The sequence below is a fragment of the Ochotona curzoniae genome, unplaced genomic scaffold (assembly GCF_017591425.1).
Source record: "Ochotona curzoniae isolate NIBS_2020 unplaced genomic scaffold, NIBS_Ocur_1.0 contig_3622, whole genome shotgun sequence".
In the NCBI taxonomy this organism is placed as follows: domain Eukaryota; kingdom Metazoa; phylum Chordata; class Mammalia; order Lagomorpha; family Ochotonidae; genus Ochotona; species Ochotona curzoniae.
This window is the reverse complement of record NW_024465926.1, coordinates 276,611-292,219: the sequence shown is the minus strand read 5'-3', so window position 1 is coordinate 292,219 and position 15,609 is coordinate 276,611. Positions and strand designations below refer to the sequence as shown.

Here is a 15,609-nt window from a genome sequence, read left to right as displayed (position 1 = left end):
ATATGGGACACTGGCATCTCAGACAGAGCCTTAACCACTATGCCACCATACTGGCTCTCTCTTTTCTGGTAAGTTATCCATGATTCATGAAACTCTGGCAAATCGAGAACAAACGAGCTGTTTGCATTTTCTGTCTACCCATTATCGCCAAGGTGGGGCAGCCTGGCCCAACCCTGACACTACAGCCATTGAAGAGTGAACAAGCAGGTTACAAGGTGTCTCTATCTGTCTGCCTTTCAAATAAATAAGATCCTGAAAAAAAAAAATACAAAAACAAAAAGCTTGCTGCTGTCACAAGTACACTGCATCATGAGTCTGCAGGTGAGTACACCCATGTTTACCCCAATAGCAGGCTTCTGGCAATGGGGTGGTTCACGCTGGAGGGTTTGGGGTCACTGTTTACCCCAATAGCAGACTTCATGATGTGGGGTGGGACACCTGGGTCCCACGCTGGAGGGTTTGGGGTCACTGTTTACCCCAATAGTGGGCTTCTGGCCGTGGGGTGGTTCCCCTGGGTACCACGCTGGAGGGTTTGGGGTCACTGTTTACCCCAATAGTGGGCTTCTGGCCGTGGGGTGGTTCCCCTGGGTACCACGCTGGAGGGTTTGGGGTCACTGTTTACCCCAATAGTGGGCTTCTGGCCATGGGGTGGGGGGCACCTGGGTCCCACGCTGGAGGGTTTGGACTCACTGTTTGCCCCAGTAGTGGGCTTCTGGCCGTGGGGTGGGACACCTGGGACCCATGCTGGAGCGTCCAGGCTTCAGATCAGCTTCCTCTCCATGCACAGCCTGGGAGGGAGCATTTGAGGGCTGGCCTGCATTGTGTCCCTGGCTCCCTGCCTTGATTGTGCAGGCATCTGGAGCCAGAGGCAGTGCTACCCGCCTGCCCGCATGTTGCTCTATCTCTCAGCATTGTAAAATGTGTAACATGGAAGGAGGAAGTCTGTGTGTGCCGACATGCCTGCGTCTCATGGCAGACTCTGGCAGCCAGCATGTCATGACTGTGCAGAAATGGGGCTGCCTGCCCAGGAGGACCAGGATGCTGAGAGGGCCAGCCAGAGGCCCATGTTATCTCCCCTGCTCTTCCTCCTTGCCCCGCCTTCCCACGATACTCCTCTGGCATTAGGGAGCCCTCACCCTCTTGCAATACCCGGGCAGAGAGGTGGGTGGTAGGGTGGGACTGCCCAGTTGCAAAGTCTAACTAGGGAAGCCCCAGGCAGGGAGGGCCAGGGTGGGACAAGGCTGTGTCACAGAGGCCAGGGGGAGTGGGTGTGGCCACTGGGCCAGGCGCTTGGAGGGGCTGCCCAGCAGGGTTCCTGGGGCTAAAGGTGAGAGCCCAGTCCCAGCGTCTATCATTTACCAAGGACCAGCAGCCCAGACTGCCACCCCAAGCCGCCTCTGCCAGGGGTTTCTCCCTTACTGGCACTTCCCCTAAATACCTTCATTGGTGGCCAGTTGTGGTGCCACCAATGTGTGCACACCATGTGGACAGGACTTCCTGAGAGAATGAACAAGCAAAAGAAAACCAGACCATCTGTGTGGGGACTTGGCAGTCACACCGAGGCTGTTGTGAATCTTGGAGCTGTGTGTGAGCTTAGACTGACAGGGGAACTTGGCACGAATGTGACTTGAGGGAGTGATGCAGCCCTGCTTCCGGGAGTCGTGGGTGTCCACCCTCAGGAGCCGGCACATGGTGGATACGAGGGGCCTCGGCCTCCTGGCATGTGGATGCCCCCAGAGGAGTCTCTGGAAGATTGTGCTGGCGGCCTTGAGTGGCAGGGAGGCATCACGCCAGTGGTGGTCTGACTTGAGAACCCTCCATGAACCTGTGACAGCGGGCTGGTCTCCGAGACGGATGGGCTCTCTCCACTGGGGACAGAATGGGTGGTGATCTGCGCACAGCTCTGGAACCCTGCAGCCTTCCAAGAAATCTCCACCTCAAGCCCTGGAGCATGGGAGAGGCCACTGCTGCTGTCCGGGAGCCCCTGCGTTGACTGGATGCGGCCACCAGAGGGCAACAGCCTCAGGGGCCAGGTACCCGGATGGGTGTGTGCAAGCCTAGCAGGAGTATGTGTGTGGTACGGGAGTGGGAGCCGACAGCCCTGAGGGACCCCACTTCTCCACTGGCACCTGCCAGTGTCAGGCCAAGCTCTGGTCCCTGGACACCTTCCAGCCCGGGTGTGGAAGGCAGGCGGTGCCAACTTCCCTCATGTTACCAAGGGCAGGGCCAGGACAGGGGCCTTTATCGGGAGAGGAATCTGCTGATAGCAACTGGTCAAGGTCAGGCTCAGGCCTCCACCCTGTGCCCAGACAAGTCACAGGACGCTCTCTGAACTCTGTAGGTGCTCTGCACGCGCCAATGCTCCTAGCAACAAGGCTGCACAGGTTCAACCCTTGATGCCCGTCTAGACAGCCCTACCTCAGCTGCTGCACCACCCTCATCGCCCAGCCAGTCCCCCAGCAGACAGGCTTACGGGAAATGGGGGTACCACCTTCAGGGACCTGCTGTGTGCCTGGTCTGTTCCAGGAGATAGCTCACACAGACAACCGTTGGGGTTTGGCTGCCGGCGGCCGCAGGCCTGAGCACAAGCATGAGCAGTCACTGGGAGGTCACCTGTGGGAGCTCACCTGCAGGTTCAGAGAACAGGTACAACTCTTTCCTGCATGGGGTCCCTGGTCCGCGGATCCCACCCCACGCCCAATGCCCAGGCCTGTGGGACCAGGCCACCCCACTCAGTGTGGACTGGACAGTTTGGCCCCGCTTGGCCTTGTCCAGGCCTGGTGTTCCCCAGCCTGCACTTGCTGCTCCCAGTTCTGAGACCCCGGATCTCTCCCTTCCTCATGGTGCTCAGCGTGTGGATGGGAGGGGTGGGGGACAAGCGGCTGCAGCTCCAGGAGGGCTGGGGGTTGAGGGCTCTTGGCGCTGCATCCCCAGGCTGTCCAGGGATCCTCCCAGCAGTAGCCCGGAGGCACCTGCTCCCTGGTGGGTCCTCTCCAACTCCCAGACTCCTACCAGCTGCTCCCGGGATCCACCAGGGAGTCCCTGCCCCCAGAGCTCAGCCTCCAGCCCCGTCACAGACCCTGATTTCGAAAGTCCCTGTGTTGTGCCAGAGGACATTCCAGTTCCTGAATGGTTTGTCCCTCCTTGTAGTTGGGAATGGGGACAGATCATCCACTAGCACCCCTCAAAGAGAAAAATGGGGCTCCAAGCCCCTGGCCCCGCCAGAGCTGCCCTCTGCTGATGGGAAAGGAAAACTGACCAACTGTCTCTCACAGTAGGTTCTCCTCCCCAGCTCCCGGCCGAACATTGAGAGGGATACCCCAGCTTGCTGCTGGGGACCCCAAAGCCTTGGCACCCAGCACCATCCTGGCAGGGTGCACCGTGTGTCCTGAGTCCGGCGGAGGCCACATGTGTGAGGCATTAAGCTCACTCCCGCCTTCCTGGTATGTTTCCTGAAGGAGGTGGCTTTTCTGTGACTGGAGAGCTCGGGGGAGGGATCCCCAGCTGTGGCCTGGCCAGCGGAGGTCCCTGAGGCAGAGCTGCAGGGGCTGCAGCCAGGGAAGCACCCTTGTGTTGGTGGTGAGTCGGGGTGTTGGGCTGAGGGCAAAGCCACAGGAGGCCGGGGGAACTTCACAGTTAGCAGGCACCCACTGAGTGCCTGGCCAGGACCGCCTTGGTGCCTGAAAGCCCAGGGATGCCAGACGAGGGTGGCCAGTGGGTAACTGTCTTGGGGAGGGGTGGGTGGCATGAGGAGCTGCTCCAAGTGCCCTGAGACCCCCTGCTCCCGATGGAGGGGCTGTGAGGGGGTCATCTGAAAAGAGTGGTGGTTTGAATAGGGTGAAGGAGGACCTGGGGGGAGCCCGGATTTTGTGGCTGCTAAGGAGCTAGAAGGAAGTTGAGGGAGGGAGATGGGCCTACAGCCAGTCCCACTGTACATGCTGCAGGCTTGTGAGGTCTCTGCGCCAGTGTCTATTGGAGCCAGCTGAAGAGTGAGGACCATGAGGTCTACACAGCTGGGCATGTATGCCTGGGTGTGCCAGCCTTGGGTGTGTCTGTGTGGTGCTGTCTGGGACGAGCTGGAGGGGTGGGACTGTAATGCTTGTCCTGAGGGTGGTGACGGGATTTGAGTAAAGCTTTATTCATTTGAACATCAGAGGAACAGAGACGAGAGAGAGGAGAGAAATCACTCCCCAAATGGCTGCAACAGCCATGATTGGTTCAGGCCAGAGCCTGGAGCTTCTTTGGGGTCTCCCATGCAGCTGCAGGAACCCAGGACCTGGGCCATCTCCCGCTGTTCTCCCAGGCCAGTTAGCAGGGAGCTGGGTCAGAGTGGAGCCTGGCATGTCTGTGGAGAGCTGGCCCCACAGGTGTGAGCCTGGCAGTAATTTCCAAGTGTAGATGGTACTGCAGTCTGTGTCCTGTGGACGTGTGCTCCAGAGCGTGGGGCCACGAGGCGTGGACCTTGCTGCTCTGTGGGCGTCTCCATGGCCCTGGGCGATAGCCCAGAGATCTCCAAAGATCACCCAGGGCCTCCTCAGGTCCCACATCCCCAGGTGCTCTGCTAAAATGGACAGAGACAGGGTTCCTGGGGTCTGCCATGATGGCCTGGGTCCTAGGGCTGCGTGGGTGGAGTTTGTGCTGTCCTCACTCTCAGTTCCTCCTATTTTGGGGAGTGAGGCTGATTGTCCAGCTAACAAGGCTGTTCCCAGACTTTAGATACAAAGTGACACAGCTCAGCAAACCATTGGACAGCTGCTCTGGGGGCCGGGTGCCAGTCATCGCCTTGACAGTGACCCCACACGAGGGCAGAGCAGGTGGTGGGCTCAAGCCTCCTGGCAGCCCCCGTCCAGTTCCTGTCCCTCGTGGTGAGGCTGCAGCTGGCCACACTGCAGGAGAGATGGGAGAGTCAGGAGGGGAGGGTGGGGGCAGGAACCACAACCACACGAGGGTCCCTTCAGAGGCCTAGATTCCTTCTCCCCTGTTGTGAAACAAGTTACCACAGCCATCACCCACTTGCAGGTGCCGGGGTGGGGGGCTTCTCTGTGGCCTGGGCTTCCTGCAGTGTGTCCATCCCTGCTGAGGCTGAGCTGGGGGTCCTGTCCCAGTGTGGTTCTCTGAAGCTGTCCTCGCAGCCCTGCACTTCCCGACTTCTCTCCTAGGTGCCCAGGCTCCTGGTCCCTGCTGCTCAGCCTGCTCCCACTCTCCCAGATCTCTTCACCAAGACAGCAGGGCGAGCATGTCCCTCTTGGGCATGATTATGGGAAAGACTAGAGCGGCTGGAGACACAGGACCAGTGGAGAGTCAGGAATTGAGGACACACCTCCATGTCCCGCAAGCCCTGAGACAGGCCCTGTACACACCTGCTCCTGCCTTCTTGATGAGGGGAGGACTCACAGGCAGTGTCCACCACACAGGGGGCTACAACGGGCCCATTAGCACGCTCCTGGGAGAGAGAAATGTGGTGACCCCAGCTGTCCCCAAAGCCTCTGGAATATTCACAGACTGCCACAGGAACCGGGGGAAGGCGTGATGAGGGGGCATCATGCAACTGGTGCAGTGGGTGCAGTGAAGGGGGCTGCTGGAGGAAGAGGGCCAGGTGTCATTCCTGTCCTCTCCCGTTGGCTGGGAGAGCTCTTGAGTGGCCAACACAGCCTGGCCGCAGCTGCATCTGTAAATAACGCAGACATGATGACAGGGAGGGCCAGCTGGCTAAGGAAGGCAGGCATTCAGATAAACAATGGAAAAATGAGTCTGGAATTCATTCCGATGTGCGGAGACAGAGCTGCTGAGCAGGGTCAAACAGCACTCAGGAAACCTCCCTCAACACTCCCAGGAGAAAACGCAGGAGACAGAACTGAGGTCATGCCTGCATCCCCTCACAGTCACTGCAGTTTCCATCCAGCTTCCTGCTCACGCTCACCTTGGGAAGCAGCACATGATGGCCCGAGCAGTGCCTGGGCCTCTGCCACCACGTGGGAGAACCAGATGGAGCTCCTGACTGCTGACGGCAGCCCAGTGCAGCCCTAGGTATTGCAACAGATGGAAGATGTCTGTCTCTCTGTCGAGGATGGCTTGGGTGTGGTTTGTCCCCCCAAGGTCCAAGCGGAGACATGGTCTCTGGTGCAGCTGGAGTGGGGGCCTGGCCAGATGCCAGAGTGGACACAGAAACGGAGGGCTGGCTCACTGTGCTCTCGGCAGACGTTCACGAAGTAGTTCCCACCATGCTGGCTTCACAGCTGGAGACCTGGCAGCTTGGGTGCTCTTGGGCTGCTCACATGAGAGCCCCAAAGTACATAGGGCCGTGGGATCAGCGCCCCTGGTTCCATTAGCATGTTTGTGGTTTTTATCTTCAAAATGATGCGAGATGGAATCAGCAGGGCTGGCGTCCATGGCATCTGTCATAGACACGGGGGTGCTTGAGGGGTGCTGTGGACTCTAGCGAGTGGCCAGAGCTCGGGCCTCACGCTGTCTCCTGGGCTGCTCACACGGGTGCAGGGGAGCCACAATAGAGACACCAACTCCAAAGTGGTTTTTCTGTCGTTTCTTCTTTCTGGAATCAGCCTGTCACACTGGATTCTATTTATTTATTTGAAAGGCAGAGTTAGAAAGAGACAGAGGACTCTTCCATCTGCTGCTTCAGTCCCCAGATGCTTGCAATGGCCCAGTGCTGGGCCAGCCCAACCAGCAGCCAGGAGCCAGGAGCCCAGGGAATGGCAGGAGCCCCTTACTTAGACCGGCACTGCCTCGCCCCACGTGCATCATAGGAGCTGCAGTGCAAGTAGAGCCAATGTGGGTGTGGATAAGTTTACCTGTCGCATTCCAGTGCCTTCCCCCAACCCTGTCTTTATTTAAAAACGTGCTGGTATGTTCATTATGGGATTTTTGAAGCATTGTGTGATCTGCTGTCAATATGGTGAGGAGGTTTTGGTAACTGTCCCTCTGAGGTTCACACCTGAGGCAAGCTCCTTGCTTTCCTTGCTCACATCAAACCTGAATGAAGGTTCCTCTGGGTGGCTTCCAGGTGAGAGGTGCAGGAGGAGGAGGCTGGCTGTGAGGTCCCAGAGGAAGGAGGGAGGGGGGAGGGAGAGGGGGAGGAGGAAGGGGAGGGGGAGGCTGGCTGTGAGGTTCCAGAGGAGGAGGGAGAGGAGGGGGAGGAGGAGGGGGAGGTTGTGAGGTTCCAGAGGAGGAAGGAGAAACTCCCTGTTAGTTATAGATGTGAAGGCCTGAGATCCCTGGAGACCCTTAGTCCATCAGGGCTGAGGAAGTGCGTGCTGTGTGGATCAGAACTGGCTCACGTGACCCTGTCGGCAGTGCAACCTGAATGTGTAGAACTGAACCAGGTGCGTGCAGCGTGCAGCCCCACACAGGGGCACAGATGCAGTGTCCCTGGAGCAGATGTGAGCCCCAGGACACCCTTACAGGGTGGTGACAAAGCCCTTGGTACAGGGGAGGGTTTGTAGGAGGCTGCGCCTGCTGCAGCAGCCTGACTGTTATCACTGAGCTGTGAGTGAACTCAGATGCGCCTGGCTGCTCTCTGAGGGCCAAGTCCAGGCTGTCCGGGTACTCCTTAAAAAGATAAAAACAACAACAACAACAAAACTATTTGAAAAGTGGAGAGAGACGCAGATTGGTTCCATTGGTTCACTCCCCAAAAGGCTGTGACGGCCAGGTGTGAGCCAGGAGCCCAGATCTCCATCTAGGCACTCCACATGGATAGTAAAGGCTCCAGCCCCGTCGGCATGGAGTGGGATGAGCAGCAGAGCAACTGGAACACCCCAATACGGGATGCAAGCACTGCGAAAGGCTGCTTAGCCTGCCATCCCTAACTCCTGGCTCCTGTGAAGGCATGCTGGTATGGGTGGCTGAGGTTGCTGTGTGTGCCATAAGCACCTTGGCACCTCTGAGGGCACTGGGGTCAGTCAGGAGGAGCCCCGAGACCAGACCCCCGCCCCGTGTACTGAAGTAGGTGTTTTCCCTAGCAAGTGGTGGAAGTCTAGACCGTGCAGGCAGTGTGACACATGGCCTGGTACCCAGGGTGCCCTGGTGAGGGGTGGCTGCAGGAAGGTGAGCACCCGGAGCCCTGGCTCCTTCCCATAGGGAGCGTGAGGAGGGACACAGAGGGAGAAGCCAGCCCTGTAAGTGCCATCTGTAGCAAGGGAGCAGGCTCAGGGGCCCTCGCACCTGTCCTAGGACCACACACAGGGCGGCCACAGAGCCAGCGCTGAGCAGATGCTATGCCTGGACTGGCCATGATCATGTGGCAGTGGCTCAAGCTGGCCTACACATTCAGTCCTGGGACAGGACCCTGTGGGATGGACCCTCGGGAGAGCTGGGTACCACCTAGGGTCAGCTTGGGCTCCCGGCCACTGGCCACTGGCCACTGGCCCCTTGCTGTGAGAATGGGAGCCACAGGTTACCTTGTGGGCTTAGAGAGATTGTCCTGGAGTATACACGTTCCAGGTTCTTGTCCAGGAGATTGAGATGGAGGTAGCATGAGAGCAGGGCTGTGACAGCAGGGCTCACTAGAGCACAAAGGGAAGAGTGCGGGTACCTGCAGCAGACTCACCTCTTCCCAAGGTGGGTGCTCAGGGCCCCCTGACCCTGGTTGGGAATCCACAGGAGGCAGGGTGTACTGCGGGAGGGTCAGTGAGACTTCAGACACATTAGGGAGAGGTCGATGGGATCTGGGCGGTGCACAGCTTGGAGTGTACCTGGCTGCTTTGCCTCACCCATGTCACCCTCTGAGCTCTGGACCTTCCCTGGGCCTGGGATCCCAGCCTCCTTTGGCCTGGGCAGCAACACCCAGCCCTGGGTTTGGATCTTCCATCCCACCCACCATGGGGAATGCACTGGTTATTCATTGAACGCGTGTGTTATAAACAGAGAGCTACCAGCAGCAGCAATCTGCTTGACCAAAGGCCTGTGTGCTTTTTTTCTGGCAGGTGCAGGGTTCTCTGTAGGTTCCAGAACAGCACAGAGGAATCCCCAGGAGCCTTGTCATGTGGACCAGCTTGTGGCTGTGGCCCCTGGTGGCCATCTGTGCAGCAGACTTGTTCCGGGACGAAGCAGTGAGGATCCTGCAGGAGAAGCCAGTCATTGATGGGTGAGTGCCTGGCGGAGGTTCAGTTCTCCCTAGGGTCTCCCAGGACCCCAACGGCTTCAGTGGGGCTGGAGTGGGGAAGCTCACACCCTGGCCCCTACTTCCCACACCTGCCATCTGCCTGAGAAAGCTTCGTTCCTTCTCTGGGTCTCAGCTTCCTCCCGTCAGCAGCAAGGAAGACACAGGCATCCTGGCAAGACCCTGGCTGGCATCTTCTCCAACATTCTCCCCTGCCTCACTTGCCCCTACCAGGATTCCTTGAGATTGTGGGGCTCCAGAGGCCTCGATCTCTTCTTCCCACTGACTAAGACTCTTCCTAGTGCCTCATCCCACGCCTGCCCAGTCAGCGCCATGCAGCTCCCTGCCCGGGGAGGCAAGCCCTGGAGTCTCCTAAGTGCCATGTCCCACAATGGCCCCTTGCACCTTCTGTGGGCGCAGTGAGACATGGGTCCTGGCCCTACCTGTACTGCCCCTCCATTTCCCTCACTCCCCAGGTCCGGAGGCCACACACAGCAGGTGGGCTTTGTGGGAGCAAAGGCACTAAGCAAAGTGTGAGGCCGGTGTCTATCCGACCCAGGCCTCCCTGGACCCCGTGATCTGCTCCTTGCTATTCTGGGGCCCACTGCCCCTGCACACCTCTCCTCATGGCTCCCATGCTGGAGTGGCAGTGGTAGAGAGGAGCCAGACATGGAGGAAGCAGGGAGAAAAGGTCAGGACTGAACTTAGTCCCCTGGTCACACCCGGCTACAGGGGAGTTCTCAGTGCTGTGGGGCTGGTGGGGGTTCTTGCCAGACTTCCTATTGTCTCATGAGAGGACCCTGCCCAGGCTACATAGACAGGATCTGATAAGGAGTTCTGATTAGATCTGACCTTCAGACAAACACTGGCTGACATTGGCTGCCCCATCGTGCCTTCCTAGAGGGAGGTGCCCCTTCTCAGATGGTGATGCCTGTGCAGATGCCCCTGCAAGCTGACAGGAGGTCTGCCAGCGGTGGGGAACAGGGCAGGACAGCAGCTTGGGTTCCAAAACAGGAAGAACTGGTGGCTGCCTCTGCAGGAGTGGCTGTCCCTAGGGGCTGGGAGGATAGTGCGACTCAGTGCCACCTCCTGGGCTGGGAGGACTGCCAGCTCAGAGCCACCCCCCTTGGAGCTGCCCCTGGGCTGGGAGGGCAGTGCGGCTTGGAGCTGCCCCCTGGGCTGGGAGGGCAATGTGGCTCTGAGCCACCCCCTGGGCTGGGAGGGCAGTGCGGCTTGGAGCTGCCCCCTGGGCTGGGAGGGCAGTGTGGCTCTGAGCCACCCCCTGGGCTGGGAGGGCAGTGCGGCTTGGAGCTGCCCCCTGGGCTGGGAGGGCAGTGCAGCTCAGGGCCACCTCCTGGGCCAGGGCTGTCTGTGTCCTGTAGTTAAGTGGGGCCCACAGTGGCGGTCATGACTCATTGCCCTCATGATTTGTCTTCTAAGGAGACGCTAGGGCAGCAGCTTGAGAGGCAAACTGGTGGGGATGGGTCCCAAGGGGCGCACACATTGCTTCACCAGAGAACACTTCTCAAGGAGAGGGGCTGGTTAGGCTCAGCCATCCTGCAGGCAGGGGTGCCAGGCAAAGCCCCCTCCAGGCTGTGCTCAGTTTCCCCGACTCCTGCTGCCGTCCCCCATCCTTCCCCTCCCTCCATTCGGGGAGCTGCCAGGCCTCCCATGGACCGTCTACTCTGCTGGACCCATTGAGCTCCCACCATTGGCACACCCTTCCCTGGCCGCTCGTGAGAGACCCTCAAAAGCCCAGCCTCTCCCTGGGCCACCTGGCTAAGCCCTGTATGTGCCGTCCCAGCCCTGCCTACCAGGAGGCTCTCCTTCCACTCAGCCATCCCACGCCTTCCCACCCCCGCCTGGCAGACAGCCCACTGGGCTCAGGGAGCCATTGTGAGCTCTGTGCTGCTTGGCTGGGGCCGGGGTTCAGTCCTGAACCCAGGAGCCGCAGGAAGCAGCAGGAAGTGGAGGGAAGGCCCCGGTGCAAGTGGTCGTGTCCCTGCCCTCCCAGGCACAATGACCTGCCCTGGCAGCTGCTGAAACAATTCAACAATCGGTTGCTGGATGCGAAGGCTAACCTGACTGTTCTGGCTGACACGCACACCAACATCCCCAAGCTGAAGGCTGGCTTTGTGGGGGGCCAGGTATAACCCCACCACTGGGGGGCCCTCTCTTCTCTGAGCCTGCCAAGGCCCTGGGTGGGAATAGCAGCCAGGGCTCCCACAGGGGTGCGTATGGTGACAGGGAAGGGGAGTCCCTGTATGCAGGGAACCGTCAGCTCTTGCCCCCCGGCCCCCAGTTCTGGTCTGCATACGTGCCCTGCGACACCCAGAACAAAGACAGTGTCAAGAGGACCCTGGAGCAGATGGACGTGGTCCACCGGATGTGTCAGCTGTACCCCGAGACCTTCCTGTGCGTCACTGACAGTGCAGGTGGGTCCGTGGCCCAGCCTGGGTGCTGCCTGGGTGCTGCCTGGCTGCTGCACACCCGGGGCTGCGGCCCTCACTCCCGGTTTTCTCCCCACAGGCATAGAGCAGGCTTTCCAAGAGAAGAAGGTGGCCAGTCTGATTGGTGTGGAGGGTGGACACTCCATCGACAGCAGCCTGGGCGTCCTGCGGGCACTCTACCATCTGGGCATGCGCTACCTCACACTCACCCACAGCTGCAACACACCCTGGTGAGCTCCCCAGCGATGCGGGCCCTGGGCGTGGGGTAGGGGCAGACACTCTGCAACCCTGCTTGGCACTTGTTCTCTGCCCTCCTAGGGCTGACAACTGGCTGGTGGACCAAGGGGACGACCAGGCCCAGAGTCAAGGACTGTCAGCCTTTGGACAGGTGAGCTGGAGTGGGCAGAACCTGGTGCCCCCAGTGGGCAGTGGCCAGGACTGCCAGCAGCAGCCCTGCTCCCAGGGCCCACTGGTGCCCTGAGTGGAGAATCCTCAGTGGCCCCCTCAAAGGTTAGTGCCTGGTCCTTGCCCCCACCCCTGTCCTTGCCTCCCCCAGCGTGTGGTGAAGGAGATGAACCGCCTGGGTGTGATGATCGACTTGGCCCACGTGTCTGTGGCCACCATGAAGGCCGCGCTGCGGCTGTCCACGGCCCCGGTCATCTTCAGCCACTCCTCTGCCTTCAGCCTGTGTGCGCACAAACGCAACGTTCCGGACGATGTGCTGGAGCTGGTGGTGCGGGGCGGGCTGGGGGCATGAGGGTTGGGGTGTGGACCGGGGGTGGGCTGTGGGGCATGGGGGCTGGGGTGTGGGCTAGGGAGCATGAGGGCTGGGGTGTGGGCTGGGGGGCGGGCCGGAGGGCATGAGGGCTGGGGTGTGGGCCGGGGGGCATGAGGGTTGGGGGGCATGAGGGCTGGGGGACATGAGGGCTGGGGGGCATGAGGGCTGGGGTGTGGGCCAGGGGGGCATGAGGGTTGGGGTGTGGGCCGGGGGGCATGAGGGCTGGGGTGTGGGCTGGGGTGTGGGCCGGGGGGACATGAAGGCTGGGGAGCATGAGGGCTGGGGGCGGGCTGTGGGGCATGGGAGCTGGGGGACATGAGGGCTGGGGGGCATGAGGGCTGGGGTGTGGGCCAGGGGGACATGAGGGCTGGGGTGTGGGCTGGGGTGTGGGCTGGGGGGCATGAGGGCTGGGGGACATGAGGGCTCGGGGGCATGAGGGCTGGGGTGTGGGCTGGGGGGCATGAGGGCTGGGGGACATGAGGGCTGGGGGGCATGAGGGCTGGGGTGTGGGCTGGGGGGCATGAGGGCTGGGGTGTGGACCGGGGGTGGGCTGTGGGGCATGGGGGCTGGGGGACATGAGGGCTGGGGGGCATGAGGGCTGGGGTGTGGGCCGGGGGGACATGAGGGTTGGGGTGTGGGCCGGGGGGCATGAGGGTTGGGGTGTGGGCCGGGGGGCATGAGGGCTGGGGTGTGGGCTGGGGTGTGGGCCGGGGGGACATGAGGGCTGGGGGGCATGAGGGCTGGGGTGTGGGCTGGGGGGCATGAGGGCTGGGGGCGGGCTGAGGGGCATGAGGGCTGGGGTGTGGGCTGGGGTGTGGGCCAGGTGGCGGGCTGGGGAGTGTGAGGGTGGGGTTCTGCCCCGCTTCAGTGGTCTCTTCTTCCCCATCAGAAGCAAACAAACAGCTTGGTGATGGTGAACTTCTACAATGACTATGTCTCCTGCTCGTCCGAGGCCAGCCTGTCCCAGGTGGCGGGTAGGTGAGGTGTGGGGAGCCACGGCAGTGGCAGAAACCCACAGTCTTGCCTGGAACTCACCTGCTGCTCCCCTGCAGACCACCTGGACTACATCAAGAACGTGGCAGGAGCGGCGGCTGTCGGCTTCGGTGGGGACTATGACGGTGTCAGCAGGTAAGCGGTGGGACCTGTGTCCTGTGGACAGCCACATGGCCAGCGAGCCTAGAGGAGGGGCCGTGTACCTGGGTGAGGCCCTGGGGATAGCTGCCAGTGAAGAGCCCCTTGCTCACCCCGGTACAGGCTTCCTGTGGGGCTGGAGGACGTGTCCAAGTACCCAGACCTGATCGCTGAACTGCTCAGGAGGAACTGGACAGAGGCAGAGGTCAAGGGTGCCCTGGCTGATAACCTGCTGAGGGTCTTCCGGGCAGTGGAGCAGGTGAGGAGGGGTGGGGACGCCCAGGCTGTTGCAGAGCTGTATTCAGGTGAGGAGGGGTGAGGGCCCGCAGGCTGTGGTCGGATCTTCCTCAGGTGAGGATCGGTGGGGGCTCCCCCTTAGGCTGCCCAACCTGGGTCTATCCTCAGGTGAAAAACCTGGCACAGATCCCGGAGGAGGAGCCCATCGCCCTGGAGCAGCTGGGCGGCTCCTGTAGGACGCAGTATGGCTACTCAGCAGCCCCCAGCCACCACGCGTCGAGGGCCCTGCTGGCTGCTCTCAGTCTGCCGCTGCTCAGCCTGTACCTTCTGTGACTCGCACAGCTGCCTGTTCACAAGCCCGCTGTCTCTGGAGCACGGCCCTGAGCCCAGCTTTGGGCGGGGGTGGGCGTGGGAGCAGGATCCTCAGCTCAGGGCACAGGGTACCTTGAGCCAGCAATAAAAGCAAGAGCCCATCAAGGTCTGAGGGTGTGTTGTCGGTGCCTAGACCACCCCCAAGGGTGGCTGTGTGAGCAGAGCCCCCTGCCAGCCCTCAGAGCAGGCCAGTCCCCCCAGCCCCATTGGGGGGCTGAAGGCTAGAACCCTAGATGTTTGGGAGTGCTTTGCAGGTGGTGCCTGGGCGCCTTGAACACAGGCTGGTCTCCAGGGTCCACTTGTACCTGGGTCCTTGTTGGCATGCCTCCCCCCCATGAGGCTTACACGGATCCCAAATTCATGCAGGTGATCACATTTCATTCCCACAGGCACACTCACACACGCCTTAAGGCAGACGTGTGCATTCTGTCTGCGCTCACATACGCCAGCCTGCCTGGCAGGGCCTGGAACTCTGCATTTGCAGATCTTTCCCTTGGTGGTTGGGGTGGAAACCAGGTCACCTCTCCCTAGAGCAGGTCCCCACACAGAGGCACTTCCTCTGTGGTAGAGTGGCTGGCATCCTGCCACAGGGTGTGCAGGGATCTTGAGGTCGGGATAGGCCAGGAATTCCTCGGATCAGCACAGCCAGTGTGTCGGGGAGGACCGTACCTGAGCTGTTGCCTTATTGATGTATTCTGGCATCTGCCCTGAGGAAGAGCAGCAGGAAGGGGTTGAGTACGTGAAGCCGTTGGATTCTGGAGTCCCCAAGGCCAGGCTACCGCAGTGGGATATGCTGTCCTGAGTTCTGCCTGAGCCACAGCACCACGAGGAGGTTTAACTGGGATCAGTGCACTGCAAAGGGTTTTCCCCATACTCTCAGGCCACAGTGGAAGGGACCCCCTGGTGGGATGCAAAGGCATTGCAGCTAGTTTGCTAACAGCTCTGATGTGAATACTAAACTGCCTTACCATCACACCAAAAGCTCCCAGAAAGAGGCTCCATCCTCCCCTGCCAACCCAGAACTCCGGCTTTCACAGGCCTCTACTCCCGCCTCTGGCTGTAGAGGCAGGGGATGCCTGGTGGGTGGCACCCCTGGGCCCCCCAAAGGGACGGGGCAGCTGGAGCTGAGGTGTCACATCACACCAGGTCTCAGAGCTCAACCATCCTGAGAGACTGGGGTGTGGCCTGCACTGCTGAAGCCGCTTTGCATGCACAGCAAGTGGGCAGAGGTGAATCGGAGCCGGCAGCGAGCCAGTGTGTGGAGGTCATGTGCCAAAGGCGGGTCGGCAGTGACAGCAGTGGCAGTAAGCACGCGTCACTCCCAGGTCTGCTCTTCAGCATCCCTGGGATTGAGACTGCAGTGGGAAGGGCGAGAGCCCAGACACCCTGCAGACTCGGTGTGCATGCAGCTTTGTTACCGTGCATGTGCCCAGAGATCCACAGTGGGCATCAGGGTACAGATGCTGGGACGTCGGTGTCAGGGCCCCTGGTAGACATGTCATCGGCGGCATGCTGACCGGGAA

At 60.7% G+C, this 15,609-nt stretch overlaps 2 protein-coding genes across 3 annotated transcripts in view; both read left to right on the top strand.

Annotated features, from left to right (window-relative positions):
- The first annotated feature begins 8,535 nt into the window (after positions 1-8,535).
- CDK10 (cyclin dependent kinase 10) overlaps positions 8,536-15,609 on the top strand; it is a 29,312-nt gene continuing 22,238 nt past the window's right edge. For both annotated transcript variants that reach the window (XM_040982212.1, XM_040982210.1), the window contains exons 1-2: positions 8,536-8,547; positions 13,432-13,439. The gene's annotated coding sequence lies outside the window, so the exon portion shown is untranslated. The remainder of the gene's footprint in view (positions 8,548-13,431; positions 13,440-15,609) is intronic.
- On the top strand, positions 8,954-14,047 carry DPEP1 (dipeptidase 1). The gene is made up of 10 exons (XM_040982208.1): positions 8,954-9,103; positions 11,133-11,265; positions 11,421-11,553; positions 11,648-11,798; positions 11,887-11,956; positions 12,125-12,301; positions 13,236-13,320; positions 13,399-13,474; positions 13,601-13,736; positions 13,883-14,047. The coding sequence occupies exons 1-10, from the start codon at positions 9,000-9,002 to the stop codon at positions 14,045-14,047; spliced, it is 1,230 nt and encodes a 409-aa protein (XP_040838142.1). The 5' UTR covers positions 8,954-8,999.

Bases quoted from the DNA above. Each gene is read 5' to 3' on its own strand.
- DPEP1 (XM_040982208.1), top strand. From the start codon at position 9,000: ATGTGGACCAGCTTGTGGCTGTGGCCCCTGGTGGCCATCTGTGCAGCA. The intron at 13,321-13,398 runs GTAGGTGAGGTG...GCTCCCCTGCAG, and splicing joins CAGCCTGTCCCAGGTGGCGG to ACCACCTGGACTACATCAAG. The intron at 13,737-13,882 runs GTGAGGAGGGGT...GTCTATCCTCAG, and splicing joins TCTTCCGGGCAGTGGAGCAG to GTGAAAAACCTGGCACAGAT.